This window comes from Pempheris klunzingeri, chromosome 6, assembly GCF_042242105.1.
Source record: "Pempheris klunzingeri isolate RE-2024b chromosome 6, fPemKlu1.hap1, whole genome shotgun sequence".
NCBI lineage: Eukaryota > Metazoa > Chordata > Actinopteri > Acropomatiformes > Pempheridae > Pempheris > Pempheris klunzingeri.
The window spans coordinates 28,125,614-28,140,934 of record NC_092017.1 but is presented as its reverse complement, the minus strand read 5'-3'; the positions used below and the strand labels follow the sequence as shown (position 1 = coordinate 28,140,934).

Below are 15,321 nucleotides of genomic sequence, written 5' to 3'. Positions count from 1 at the left end.
GTGTGAGTGTGTGTGTGTGTGTGTGTGTGTGTGTGTGTGTGTGTGTGTGTGTGTGTGTGTGTGTGTGTGTGTGTGTGTGTGTGAGAGTGAGACCAGGTGACGCTCAGCGGCTACTTCCTGTACGTTTAAAGCCTACGCAGTTTACGTAAGGCACGCACGGCAGAGCGTTTCCTGCGTACGTCCCCGTAGTTCGTAATGGCGGAGCTCACGGAGGCGGACGCTGCCCAGCTTCACCAGGAGGACGTCCATATCAAACGTGAGTAAACTGCGCCCGTTTGCTGCTTGAACGCCGAATTTGGCGCCGTAAAGTGCGGAATAAATCGCGCTTTAGTCGCAGTCGGTGCTGCGCTGCGAATTCACGGACGACCCGAGTTTGTAACTGCTGAACTAAACGAGGGCCTCACCACGGAGCTCCGCCATGGGACCTAAACAACCAACTACAACAGCAGCGGCCAAAGGGGGCTGGAGCTAACGTTAGCTAGCATTAGCCAGCAGTAGCCAGCATTAGCTAGCATTAGCCAGCCGTGGATTGTTAGCAGTTAGCTTTAGCTGGTGTTCCTCCTCCCAGAGGCTTCACCACAGTGTCCAGACTGGGCTCTGTGGTGACACGGCCTCACCACGGAGCTGCACTACAGGGCCGCTCCGGTTGGACACCAACTAATTACAGTCAATAACTGGTTAATAACTGGTTAACGGAGCCGTTGGTTTCAGCTTCAGATAAAAAGCAGCAAATAACTTAGTGACTTAACTATTAACTAGTGATGGAAAGTACATTTACTCAGCCGCTGCACCTTTTGAGGCACCTGTACTTTACTTCTACTCCACAAAGCTGCACCTCTCGGAGCTTTTTACTCCTGATGAATAAAAAAAAACCCACATAAATTATCATTAGTATTGTTTCTAATTAACATGACATGACAGAATATTAGAAATATTGTCACGACACCATATTTCAGTGTTAATTCCCTCTTATCTTCACATTTTAAGTGTTGGTTAACTGCTAAAACACGCTGCTACAGATGATACATGTCCTCATTTTGTTATTTCTGGGAATTTGTTGGTTTTAACAACAGTGACGAGTTTACATTTTACAATCTCTTATAAATCAGACATGGTGGGTTATAAAAGCTAATTGATGCATCTGATCACAGTAGGTCCACTAAAAGAGCTTGTTTGATCCACTGACAGGCTCAGAGTGTTATTCTAAGTGTGTGACAGCATCATGGAAAGGATCCCTACAGAGAGAGACCTGGAAGATCCTTTTGGTTTAACCACAAACAGCACACACACCAGACTACATTCACTAAAACAGGGATTTTACATTGCAGAACCTTGGAGTGGCTGATCAGCTCAGTCCGTTTGTTTGATTTATTGTGTGTTAAACAAATATTGTGTTGTATCTGAACTAACCCTTTAAAACACCAAATTCACACAATAACACAGACAAACTAACCGATTGAAGCAGCAGCAGACCAGCAGCTCCTGAGTTCTGTTCATGTTTCTTCTCTGTAAACTTGGCAGCTGCAGTTCTCAGTAATCTTAAAAGCTAAAAAGAAAAAGAATAATGTTTTCTTTACTGTGTGTATGTGTGAGAAGGTGGAGATGGTGGAGATGCACCTTCATCTGGTGACCAAGCTGCAGAGCAGGCGGCCAGGAGCGAAGCAGCTGCAGACAACGATGCCAAACCTTCAACAACTACTACTGGTGATTTAATAACAGCTTCTTCTGTGTTTCAGTGTGTTGACGTCAGTGATGTCTGCCACTTTCATACATCTGTGTTCACAGATTTAGGGAGGAAACTGTAAAGGAGTGTAAAGGGCCCTATTTTTTTATGTATTTGGAGTTAGAAATGACTAAAAGTGTTGGAACTGGTCCAGTAGATCACCTCAGCCAGCAGCCACCAAACGGGCTGCAATGGCTGCAACGTGATCCTTTGGGACAACTGCACCTGATCACAGTAGGTCCACTAAAAGAGCTTGTTTGATCCACTGACAGGCTCAGAGTGTTATTCTAAGTGTGTGACAGCATCATGGAAAGGATCCCTACAGAGAGAGACCTGGAAGATCCTTTTGGTTTAACCACAAACAGCCGTTATATCGCTCTCTGCATACACACCAGACTACATTCACTAAAACAGGGATTTTAGCTCACAGAACAAAAGTGTGGCTGGTCTACCACTGTCTTGATTGGTTTGTTTATTTGAGTTATGGTGTGTTACACAAATATTGTGTTGGTCCTGAACTAAGCATTTGAAACAACAGAGTCAAACAGGAACACAAACAAGTCAAATAATTGAGGCAGCAGTAGACCAGCAACTACTGTGTAAAATTAGTGTTTTTGTGAATGGAGTCTGGTGTATAGCAGTTCCCGTAGAGGATAATTTCTTGGCTGTTTGGTTCAATTTGAAATCTATTATTAATTTCAAACCCAAAAATATGTAAGAATGGGGTTCCAAGTTTAAGAAATACCAGGGTTCTCCTTCAGTGCCAGATACACGTTTTATGCCTTTATAGAAAAACTAAACTAAAGTATTCTTGTTTTCCCCCAACAGACAGACACATCTCCATCCAAACTAAACTGGAGGGTCTGGAGATGCTGCTGGACCTTAATGGTGGTAAGTTTAGTTCTCTGATCATCATTCTTCTCTTTTCCTCTATAATATTTACTATTGACGTGGAATTACAAGACATTTATAGTAGATACTGAACAACATATCTTAGATTTTATGAATGTTGGTCAGAGAAAGCAAGACGTTTAAAGGATAACTAATATTTTATGGAAAGGATCCCTACAGAGAGAGACCTGGAAGATCCTTTTGGTTTAACCACAAACAGCCGTTATAGCGCTCTCTGCACACACACCAGACTACATTCACTAAAACAGGGATTTTACCTCACAGAGCACTTCAGTTTCTGGCCTGTCGCTGCCTCGATTGGTTAGTTTGACTGTGTTATTGTGTGTTACGCAAATATTGTCTTGGAGCTAAACTAACCAAAGTCACACACTAACACAACTATGCTACCTTACTGAGGCAGCAGTTGAACGGCCATTTTGAAGTTCTGCATTGTTAAATTTCTGTTTTTGTGAATGGAGGTTGGTGTGTTTGCAGAGAGCGATACAACACACCAGACTCCATTCACAAAAACAGGAATTCTACATCGCAAAACAAGGGAGTTGCTAGTACTTTTTTTTAGTGTTATTGTGTGTTGCACAAATATTGTGTTGAAGCCAAACTGACCCTTTAAAAATACTAAAGTCAGTAAATACCAAACACCGCTAAAACATCAAAGGCAGCAGACCAGCAGCTCCTGTGTTCTGAGATTTAAAATCCCTGTTTTTGTGAATGTAGTCTGGTGTGTGTGCAGAGAGCGATATAACAGCTGTTTGTGGTTAAACCAAAAGGCTCTTCCAGGTCTCTCTCTGTAGGGCATTTTTTCAGACCAAATGATTGATCAAGAAAACAATTAGCAAATGAATCAATAATGAAAATGAGCTTGGTGATTTTGCATGTTGGCTCCTCAGCGGGACGTAAGTCGTGTCCTCTGTGTCCTGAGGAGAAGTTTAAAGCCTGCTACAGCCACAAGCTCCGCCGACACCTGCAGAACCTCCACTGGAAAGTCTACGTGGAGTTTGAAGGTAGGAGCAGATTCACTGGTTTGCAGCTTTTAAAAACAAAGTTAGGATTTTCTGCTGTGAAAATACAATAAAGCTGCTGAAGTTTTAAGATTTGCTGCTTTTTACAGTGTGCATAAAGCAGCAAAAACTTGTAAAACCCACAGCTTTTCACGGCGCTCTACAGATTAACATGAATACGCAGCCTTGTATGCCACAAAAACTCCCCAAAACATGCTTTTTATTACATTTTTCATAGCGTAATGAGCTATGGCAAGCAGAAAATTCCTAATATTCCCTCTTTTCAGACTCTGTTTGCTTAAAAAATGGTGTTAAAAGTTGCATTCAAACTGTGAGGATGCTGCTTTTTACAGAGTGGGATGTTTTACACCTGCAGCTTGTTACGTTGTTCTAGTGATGCTGGGTTTATATATGACTAAACAGCTCTTCCAGCTTCCCGTGGTTGTATAATGCATCGATTAATCGACTTGTTTTCTCTAAAATAATCAAACTAACGGCACTTTTATGGGTTGTTTTGTTTAGTTTAAAGTGTGTCACGTCTGCCACGGGTGACCTGGATCGCAGGCTGATTTGTACCACATGATGATTTTAAATAATTCATAAATGTTTAAGACGGTTGGTTATAGAATAGCCAGATGCTAAGCAAAGATAAAGAGTAAACATACAGAAAAACGCTTATTAACCCCTGATTTTAAACAACGTAACTGTTGATCTTTGACCTTAAACAGGCCAGAGGATGTGCATCTGCCACCTGCCCTGTAGAAACCTGAAGCCCAGCCTCAGCGGAGACCAGGTGAGGAACTAAACACTGTGTTGAGTTTCCTGTTTTCTTCATCAGCTTCAAACAACCGTGACTGAAACTTTTTACTTTTACTGAAATTTCTGCAACGAAGTAAAACACACTGAAAGACACCACGCAGAACTTGCCCGGGAATCATCACATTTTTACGTTTTCTTTAGTATCAAACTCATCCAGTGATTGTTGTCTTTACATCCATGGATCCACCGCAAACAGGAGCAGCTAATAGCTAATCCGGCACACTTTTAATAGCATCAATCTGCCCAAATGTTAAAAGAAATCAGCTAAAAACTGATTTCAAACAAGTATAACGTTGCATTAGCTACAGCAGAGTAGAGGGGTGAAAAATATGAGCCGAGGACTGGATTCAAATCAACTCGATTGACTCAATGCTAGCTAATGTTAGCTAATGCTAGCTAATGCCACATCCAGCACAGACCCAGAAATGAGGCTTTACTCCTTTTTTTTTTTTAACTTTAAACTTTTATTTTGAAATGTAACATCCGTATTGTAAAGCAGCCCATTTTCCAAAATGTTCTTTCTTAGAGATAAAAAATAAAAACAATTCTGAGAGAAAGTACAAATTTCAATTATGCATTTAACTATTATTTTAATTTAAATATACTTAATTTCACTCAATGAAAATGGAAAAAACAACTTTTCCCCCACAGGGAGCCTCCTGTTCTTTATTGAACTGTATTTTCTGAAGAATTTACAATGGAGTTTGGTACAAATTCTCAATTTGTGTATTTAAAAGAAAATGAGATGGTGTCTTAGTAGGATCCCACTAATTTATTTATGTTTTAGGAGTAAATATCTTATTATTGGAAAGTTCGCCTGTAATTTGTCACCACGCTGAAACAAAATGTAGATTTTCATGAGAAACATCAGCTACACTGGAAAACAACTGGACTAAATCATGTGTCATTACTGTGAAGCAGCAGCAGCAGTTGTTAAAATGTACTTTCCGTCACCGGTATTTTCCGTATGAACCCCTCCAGGCGTCGGGGAGACACGTGGCCCACTACCACTGCATCGTGTGCTCGGTCACCATCGCCAGGAAGACGGACATGATCAGCCACCTGAAGCGGCACGTCAACAAAGGAGAGACCGAGGCCAGCTACTCCGGCAGCTCCGACGTGCCGTTTGAGGAGCCGGGTAATGAACGCCGACTCCTACGGCAAGCAGGAAGTGTCAAATATCAGCACTTTTCATACTTCATTTGTTTGAAAAAGACACTGTAAAAAGTGGCGTTTAAACTGACAGGACACTTTTTACAGCGCTTTAGTGATTAACATTAAAATGCAGTAAAAAGACAAAAAAACGCCACTGATTGATTGATTGATTGATTGGTTATAAAACAGAAGAAGGGGCTCATCATGGCAAAGTGGAAAGAGAACACTGTAAGAGTACAGTGTGTAAAGTGAAACGCTACTTTTTAAAAGTCACAAAAACTGTTTTTTATGGCGCTGTAGAGGAAAAACACCGTAAAAACACACCTTTTTACGGCGTCTTTTAATAGATTGACGAGCTACGGCAAGCACAAAGTGCCAAACATCGTCACAAACTACTCTTTTTACTTAAAGAAATGTTGTAAAAAAACAGCGTTCAAACTTGTCAGGGTGCCGATTTCACAGCATGTAATGCTAAACGCCATTTTTTAGGTCGTGAAAAGTCGCACTTGAGCAGAGAAAGTGTTAAATATTGTCGTATATTCATGATCTGTTTGCTTCAAGTTGCTGTACAAGCAGCGCTCAAACTGTCAGGATGTGGTTTTTTACAGCGTGTAATGTAATTTTTTACAGTGTGTAAATTTGTGTTACAAAAACAAAAACTTTTTACACACTAACCCATTTCACACGCTGCAAAACGCGGCCGGTTTTATGTCTTTTTATGATGCGTTTTACATCACATCCTGTAAAAACTACACTTGAAATGAGTGCAGTAGGTGGAATAGCCCTTTAATATGTTATGTCATGTGAGCTAAATGTGTATTTTTTCAGTTATAAAATCCACTTTCACACATAAATGTGTGTTTGATTGCTGTTATTGATCCTCCCGGGTGTTTTTTTAACGTGTTTCGTGTGTCAGCAGCTCCGTCCGGTCAGGCGTGTAAAATCATGAAGGAACTTGGAACCAACGTCCAGCTCCTCCCGAACCACACCACGCCGCAGAAGAGCGACACCTACTTCAACCGCAAGATGAAGACCAACAGGTCACATGACAACAGCTGTGTGGCGGGTTTTTACTAAAAAAATAAAATGTACAACTACAAACATCCATTTAAACAGTGTGTGTGTGTGTTTTCAGGCAGCTGGTGTTTTGTTCGCTGGCTGTTCTGGCGGAGGAGAGGAACCCGCTTGAGTGTCTGGATGCCTTTGGAGCCACAGGTGAGACTTTTAAACCCTATTTGGGCCCCTAACTGTACATATTCTGGTGTCTGAGTGACTGGTATGCACAAAAAGTGTTGGAATTGGTCCAGATTATTATTCTAATTCAAAGATAGACCTGGAAGATCCTTTTGATGTAACCACAAACAGCTGTTATATCGCTCTCTGCACACACACCAGACTCCATTGACAAAAACGGTCATTTTAAATCTCAGAACACAGGAGTTGCTGGTCTACTGCCTTTGGTGTTTTAGAGGTGTTTGGTGTTTACTGACTTTGGTGTTTTAAAGGGTCCATTTGGCTGCAACACAATATTTGTGTAACACACAATAACACTAAAAAAAACTAACCAGCAACTCCCTTGTTTTGTGACATAAAATTACTATTTTTGTGAATGTAGTCTGGTGTGTGTGCAGAGAGTGATATAACGGCTGTTTGTGGTTAAACCAAAAGGATCTTCCAGGTCTCTCTCTGTAGGGATCCTTTCCATGATGCTGTCACACACTTAGAATAACACTCTGAGCCTGTCAGTGGATCAAACAAGCTCTTTTAGTGGAAAAAATTGTGGGATGAGGTCGATCCAACCTTGCAAAGTGAAGCCAGTTTATAATCTCAGAGAATATAGGCAGAACGTCTAAACCGACATAATGCCTTGGAGGTATTGTTTGAGGACACGCTTCCAGAGTTTTCACCATCTTTAAACCTCCGTCTTCTGTCTGCTGTCTGCTTCCTGTCCGTCTCTCAGGGATTATGGGCCTCCAGTGGGCGAAGCACCTTCGTAACGCCGTCAAAGTGACCATAACAGACATCAGCGACACATGCGTCAAAATGATCAAAGAGAACTGTGAGCTCAACCACATCCGGGTGGACGGAGGCTCGCGAGGCCCCCGGGGCCCCGATGGGACCGGCGGTGAGGTCAAGGGAGCGCCCGTTGCCACCGTGGAGGTCGCCAAGATGGACGCCAACGTCATCATGCATCTGCGGCCCTTCGACTATATGTAAGTCTGTAACTGGAAAAAAGGATTTTAGCCTCTAAAGATATCAATATCAGTTCAAGTGTGTGCTATTTTTAGAATATTTTCATCGTTTTCCTTGCTGTCAGATACTTTACCTGCAGGGAACTGAAGCTCTTCCAAGCCACCAGACTCCATTGACAAAAGCAGTAATTTTACCTCGCACAACTCAGAAGATGCTGGTCTACTTCTGCCTCAGTTAGTTAATTTGTTTATATTATTGTGTGACTTTGGGGTTTCAAACGGCTACTTTTGACCCAAACTAACAGGTTAAAACAACAAAGTCACAGCAACTAGACCACGAGAGCTCCTTTGTTCTGCGAGGTAAAATTATTGTTTTTGGGGATGGAGTCTGGTGGCTTTGAGATGAATAATCAGAACTGTCAATTTAATGTCACTGTGAGTTTTGTGGCTTGATTTTGATGTACTTGTTTCAACAATGAAATATTTTAATATAGCATTTGTATATTTATTATTGTATTTTTTTTCAGTCACCTGGATCCGTTCGGGACGGCAGTGAACTACCTGGACTCCGCCTTCAGAAACGTCCGGAACCTGGGCATCATCTCGGTGACGTCCACAGACACAGGCTCTCTCTACTCCAAGTCCCCCAACGTCACGCTGCGTCACTACGGCTGCCACATCGTACGCACCGAGTACTACAAAGAGCTGGCGGCACGCATGGTCGTCGCCACCGTGGCCAGGTAGGTCCTCTGACCGCCACCTGTGTCCTTCCTCATGTGACGCCGAGGCTGACTTCTCACCTTCTGTTGCAGAGCGGCGGCTCGCTGTAACAAAGGCATTGAGGTGCTACTGGCGGTGGCGTTGGAGCATTTTGTCCTGGTGGTGGTGAGGGTCCTCCGAGGTCCGACGCAGGCAGACGAGTCGGTGAAGAAGTTGCGGAAGCTGGTCCACTGTCAGTGGTGTGAGGAGAGAGTCTTCCTCAAACAAGGAAACATGGTGGACGGTCAGTTCGCACCTCCGTCATACTGATGCAAAGGAAGCAAACCCATAGTTCACATAAAATCCCTGTTTTTGTGAATGGAGTCTGGTGTGTCTGCAGAGAGGCTCAGATCCCTACAGAGAGAGACCTGGAAGATCCTTTTTATTTAACCACAAACAGCCGTTATATCGCTCTCTGCACACACACCAGACTACATTCACAAAAATAGTAATTTTATGCCACAAAACAAGGGAGTTCCTGGTTAGTTTCACTAAAACACTAATTTTACATCACAGTTCACAGGACTTGCTGGTCTACTGCTGCCTCGATCAGTTAGTTTGTTTGTGTTATTGTGTGACTTTAGTGTTTTAACTTAATTTGGATCTGAACCAACACGTTAAAGCACCAACGTCACAGCAACTTGACCAGCAGCTCCTGTGTCCTGTTCTCTAAAATCCCTGTTTTAGTGAATGTAGTCTGGTGTGTGTGCAGAGAGCGATATAACGGCTGTTTGTGGTTAAACCAAAAGGATCTTCCAGGTCTCTCTCTGTAGGGATCCTTTCCATGATGCTGTCACACACTTACAGGATGCTGTCACGCACTTAGAATAACACTCTGAGCCGTGTGTTGACCAGTCACAGAGTAAGAAGAACATAGAAGAAGAAGTCGTTGTCGTCACTTTTCTCTCCGTACGAAGTTGGTGTCGGTGAAGCTGCAGTCGACTTGGACAGTCGGTCATGTCTCCTTGTGTGTTTCCTCCAGACACGCTACCCTGTAACTGTCACGGAAGTCTGCCGGGAAAGACCGCCGTGCAGCTGGGACCGTTATGGTAACGCTCTCGGCGTCACACACACACACACACACAGCAGCGTCAGTCACACCACACGCTGACTTTGAGACTTTGGGTTCAGGTTAGAATTACAGGTGTGTGTGTGTGTGTGTGTGTGTGTGTGTGTGTGTGTGTGTGTGTGTGTGTGCGTGTGCGTGCGTGCAGGTGTGGCGCTCTGTTTAACACGGGCTTCCTGAGGAGGATGCTCTCTGCGGCGGTGCAGCACAGCATGGACGACATCCAGCCGCTGGTGAAAACTCTGATCTGCGAGTCCGAGTGCACCACCCTCAAGTCTTTCGTCCACGGGCCGCCCGCCCTCACCAACCAGGGTAAACGTCCGACACGCCACCTCTCACCTGTACCAGGTGTACCACGAGACACGTGCTCACAGGTAACTGTGTTTCCTCTCTGCAGTGGAGTGCGGCGTCGTCATTAAGACCTTACAAGGCGGAGAGGAGTCGGGTCGTGCTGATCAGACCGGTGAGTTGCTCTTTAGAAACTTCTGTGATCACCTGAGGCTCTATTCAGGTGGACTTACAGGTGAATTAGATCACATTTCTTTTACTCAAAACCAGCTTGTGGTGTCTAAATGGCTGGTAGGCGTTATGGAAAGGATCCCTACAGAGAGAGACCTGGAAGATGCTTTTGGTTTAACCACAAACAGCCGTTATATCGCTCTCTGCACACACACCAGACTCCATTCACAAAAACAGTCATTTTAGCTCACAGAACACAGGACTTTGTGTGACATTTTATTTGTATTTTTGTGTGACTTTGGTGCTGTAAAGGCTTAGTTCGGCTCCAACACAATATTTATTTAACACACAATAACACAAACAAACAATCTAATTACAGCAGTGGTAGACAGTAAACTCCCTTGTTCTGTGAGGTAAAAACACAGTCTTTGTCAATGGAGTCTGGTGGTTTTGAAGAAAGTGATATATTACCTTTTCACCTCGCAGAGCACAGGAGTTACTGGTCTGCCACGACCAATCACAGAGTAACAAGGAAACTGAGGTAAAGAGGACGAACCTTTGCTGCTACTGTAGCTCTATCTGTGCCTAAACGAGCCCTGCAGGGGGCAGTGTAGCTCAACTATTATGTCCCCTCAACAGGGTTGAAAATGCAAAGAGGAGGCTCTGCAAGAGAAACATTTTTTAACCTCTTAAACTTAAATTTTTCCCCTTAGATTAAGTTTCTTTTACTCCAGAAAAGCCTTTTCCCCGCACTGTAAGATTCACAGGCTGTCTGTATCTGCACATTCAAACACTTCACCGATGCTAGAAATTCAAATGTGTCTGCTGTTCAGATCTAATTTCCAGTTTTGCTGCAGGGAAGAGGAAGACGGGCGACGAGCCGGGGAATGTGGTGAAGAAGCTGAAGTCCGATGCCTCTCTGGAGCACCCGCCGTTCTACTACAGCATCCACCGCCACAGCATCCGAGGCATGAACATGCCCAAGTAGGTGACCTCTGACCCCTCTTTATAGGTGCCCAAACTCCCAGAATGCACTGTAATGAACAGTATAGAAGAAACCAGGCTGATCCTTTAACATTAGAGAGATTTGAAACAAAACTTCAGGTAGTTTAATTAATATTTCTGGTATTTTTAAACCTGGGTCTTTTTGTTTTCTTCTACATATTGGTACTGAAAGTGTTGGCATTGGTCCAGTAGATCACCGCAGCCGTCCACCAAAAGAGCTTGTTTGATCCACTGACAGGCTCAGAGTGTTATTCTAAGTGTGTGACAGCATTATGGAAAGGATCCCTACAGAGAGAGACCTGGAAGATCCTTTTGGTTTAACCACAAACAGCCGTTATATCGCTCTCTGCACACACACCAGACTACATTCACTAAAACAGGGATTTTAGAGAACAGGACACAGGAGCTGCTGGTCTGCTGCTGCCTCAATTGGGTGGTTTATTTGTGATATTGTGTGACTTTGGCGTTTTAAATGGTTAGTTGTTATCTAACACAATATTTGTCTTTCACACAATAAAACAAACAAATCGACCAATGGAGGCAGCAGCAGACCAGCAGCTGCCATGTTCTTCAATGTAAAATTACCATTTTAGTGAATGTAGTCTGGTGTGTGTGCAGAGAGCGATATAACGGCTGTTTGTGGTTAAACCAAAAGGATCTTCCAGGTCTCTCTCTCTCTGTTGGGATCTTGTTTAGTTTGTTATTTCTCTGCACAGGTTGAATAAGTTCCTTCAGTACCTGACGGAGGCCAGTTTCAGGGTGAGTCGGACTCACTTTGACCCCACTGGAGTTCGAACTGACGCCACGCTGGAGCAGTTCAAGTCCGTCCTCACCAAGTACAGCGTCCCCAACGCCACCGCCACTCAGACGAGCGTGAGCGCAGAGAAAACGGCGTGATGGGGGGAAAAACAAGCATCATTTCTTCTCCACCTCTGCTGTTTCTACTGACATAGACACAGTTCTGACTGCACTGACCCACCGACCGATCGATCCGGACGCGCTTTTACCAGAACAAACTCCAAACCAGACTGACCCTGCAGCACAGATGAGCCCAGTTAATCCACTGTTTGTCTATTTATTTCAGATCTCTCCTGAAAAGTTTTCTTTTCTTTTTTTTTTTAGCTTTTATTACCTTTTTCTGTTCCTCTTGTGTTATAAAAACACAATAAAATCTTTCTGCGAGGCCTGAATGTGACATCCTGTGTTTCTTTACTGGACTTATTAAGAGAAACAAACGTTGCTCAGATGTGTTTTTAAGCCTCTTGTGTTTTGATTTGATCACAATATGAAGAAATCTACAGATGCAGACAGACAAAGTGAAGTCAATGACACACCTAAATGTGTAATTTGGATGTTTTCCTCCAACTTGTCTGAAACAGGACGTGTTTTTGCCCGTAGTGACACGACTTCAGCACTGAAATACACTAAATGTAGAGTAAATGTACCCAGTAACTTTTGGTATTCTGTCTGTGGGCCTGTTTTTTACTGAAGTAAAGGCTCTGAATACTTCAGTCCTGATCAACAAATGCAACAAAAAGCATCTTTTTTCATGTGAAAATACAAAAACACATTTAACACAAACTGATATCATCACATTTCATGAGTCCAGTTTGCTGTTAAACTGTTTCATGTCTTATAAAATGTTTTATTTAAGAATAAAATGACATTAAATCATGCATCTTTGCAAATTTTGCAAAAAAATAATTCTTTTACAGCAAAAATACACATTGCAAAACACTTATTTTGTGTTTTAGTTGAGATCAAGTCGGTCTCTGGGGATCACCAGTGAGCTGGTTTTTCTGTATGAGCGTCCCTGAATGACACAGTGTTCACAGGAGGAGGAGGAGGAGGAGGAGGAGGAGGGCGTGTTCCTCCTCCTTCCTCCTTCCTTCCTCCTCCCTCAGTGCCGCCGCTGCAGATCGATGTGACGGCGTCTGTACCTGAGGACTGAGCCCTACCTGTGGATCCTCTCCAGCAGCAGCAGCAGCAGCAGCAGCACCATGGGGATCTCCGCGTCCAGCCTGCTGGATGAGACCAAATCCGAGTACATCAAAGGTAAAAACACACGCGAGAATATTCACACTGTGGCGCCGCGTTTCATCCAACACAGAGGAAACACACACACACACACACACACACACACACACACACACACACACACACACACACACACACACACACACACGTCTTTTCCTCTGATCCTCACACGGAAACTTCCTCCTCTGAGCTGAACATGTGGTTGGTGGTGATACGTGGAAATCGGTAAATCAGCCAAAGAGACGCGCTCTTCTCTCCCCTCTCTCCTCTCTTCTCTCCCCTCTCTTTCTCTTTCTCTCTCTCTCCTTTACGCATCAGGGCAATCAGTGAATTTAATGGATTTGAGTGTCTGAGCTGAAGTCTTGTCCTCAAATTTGCAAAGGAGGACCCAAAAGAAAAAGCAGCTGAACTTGCTCCCAGAAAGCTGTCACTCCACTTTCCTGCAGGATTATTCCCAGCCCGCCTCCCTCCGGACACTTTGTCTGACAGATCTGCACACTAATGCGGTTCTTCAGGGCTTTTCAGCTTCAGTTATCTCTGTGATCGGGTCGCTCCTGCCTTTCCAGTCCTGCAGGGGGAAGGAAAGGTGAGATCTTTCCCCTTTTGTCAGCTGGGTGTGTCCCTGGGCGGACAAAAGATGCTTCTGCTGGTGTTATTGTGTGTGTGTGTGTAGCAGCTGCAGAGCCAACAGGTGTCAGGCAGCGTTGAAAGGAGATTTTGGCCACGTTTCAATCAGCGTTGGTGGTGAATGTAGTCCGCAGCAAACACCTCAGGGTGCGCATGACGGCCTTTGACCCCCAACCTCACTTTTACATTTCCTGGCTCGGGTAAACACTGCGGCACGCCTCCTCGTCCGTAACATCCTCACCTTTTTCCGCCTTCTTTGTTGTTGGAGAGGAGAAATCCAAGCTGAGGTGGCCTGTAGTTCTTAGGGTCGTGTTCACCGCGATCAAAACCCCCACCGGCTCGTCTGCATCTCCCCTCCTGGAGCGCTTAGGGAAAAAAAAAACAGGCTATGTTTCTTATTTTATCTGTTGTAGTCGTGTTTATTGTCGGTGTTCCCACTCTGCTAACTGACAGACAGCAGGTCAAAGCGTTTCTCTGCTGTCGAGGCATGGTCTGCAGGGGGTCTTTTATTTTGAAAACTGGTGGGATTCTCTTTGCTGCTTGTTTGTTTCAGCGCTCTGGAAAACCAACCTGAACAAACGTCTGAGGAAGTTTAAACACCAGAGAACCAAGAGAAAAATGGCAGTAGTGATTTTTAAAAGGCAGAAATTATCTGGTCTTTTATTTTGAAAACTAATGGGATTGGTTTTGCCATTTGTCTGACTTCCTGCCTCATCTGCTCTCTGGTGCTTCTGGTGGTGTTTTCAGAGGTATATTGTAGTTTTTTCATAGTAATTTTATGTCTGAGGAAAATGTGGATGTTCCTCACGACGTTGCATTTCCTGCATTAGCGTTGCATTGCTCGCTCGCTAGCTAGCTAGCTAGCTAACTGACAGCAGGGAGTCTTTTGGCGTCATGTTGCCTAGCAGCGGCATAACCACCTCAGCACCAGCAATAGTCTCCGTACACGTCAAACAAACAGAAAAGAAAAAATAGGAGAAATTTCCCTTTAAGAGACCAGCTGAATCAGAGATATCCGAGCAGGAAGGTTTTTTTTTATGCTTCTGCTGTATTTCTGGTGTGGACGAACGAACGAGACGAATCGGGAGTAAAAACGTGCTTCACCCACATGAAGGCAGTGATTTTGATTAAACCTGGAGTTTGTTCTGATGTCTGAAAACCTCCTGCGTGTCTCCGCACCTCTCAAAGACGTTTCCAACCATCCAGATTTTGCAAAATGTTTTTAATCCGTCACTTTTTCCTACTTTAGTAGCTTAGAAAAGTCGAAACATAAACACAACTTGACCTGATTGCTTTTTCCTTTTCCTTTAATCTGTCATGAATCTTTAAAAACCAGAGACGTGTTCATCCCAGAGTTCAAGGTGACGTCTTCAAACCAACCATCCAAAACCCAAAGATGTTACATTTACTGAAACGTAAGAGAAGGAAAAGCGACCGGATGTCTTAATCGATTGTCAGCGCAGTCGGCGGTTAAATTTTCATTTCATCGACTAAACGACTAAGTCGCCTAATTGCTGCAGCTCTTAAATGGATGTGTCTATGTCCTGGTAATGCAGTAGCTGTGGAGGT

General features: G+C 43.7%; 2 protein-coding genes across 3 annotated transcripts in view; both read left to right on the top strand.

Annotated features, from left to right (window-relative positions):
* The first annotated feature begins 67 nt into the window (after window positions 1-67).
* trmt1l (tRNA methyltransferase 1-like) lies at window positions 68-12,265 on the top strand. Of its 2 annotated transcripts, none has more exons than XM_070832189.1 (16): window positions 68-256; window positions 1,597-1,704; window positions 2,552-2,614; window positions 3,523-3,636; window positions 4,362-4,426; window positions 5,434-5,590; window positions 6,527-6,647; window positions 6,743-6,822; window positions 7,568-7,820; window positions 8,327-8,539; window positions 8,612-8,802; window positions 9,541-9,607; window positions 9,773-9,936; window positions 10,022-10,087; window positions 10,941-11,067; window positions 11,805-12,265. In XM_070832189.1, the coding sequence occupies exons 1-16, from the start codon at window positions 196-198 to the stop codon at window positions 11,983-11,985; spliced, it is 2,031 nt and encodes a 676-aa protein (XP_070688290.1). In that variant the 5' UTR covers window positions 68-195; the 3' UTR covers window positions 11,986-12,265. The 2 variants fall into 2 exon arrangements, with proteins under 2 accessions (XP_070688290.1, XP_070688289.1); XM_070832188.1 differs by having other exon boundaries at window positions 6,524-6,647.
* A 753-nt stretch (window positions 12,266-13,018) lies between these two features.
* niban1a (niban apoptosis regulator 1a) overlaps window positions 13,019-15,321 on the top strand; it is a 34,278-nt gene continuing 31,975 nt past the window's right edge. The window contains exon 1 of the mRNA XM_070832135.1: window positions 13,019-13,143. Within this exon, the coding sequence (XP_070688236.1) occupies window positions 13,089-13,143 (55 nt within the window). The 5' untranslated portion in view covers window positions 13,019-13,088. The remainder of the gene's footprint in view (window positions 13,144-15,321) is intronic.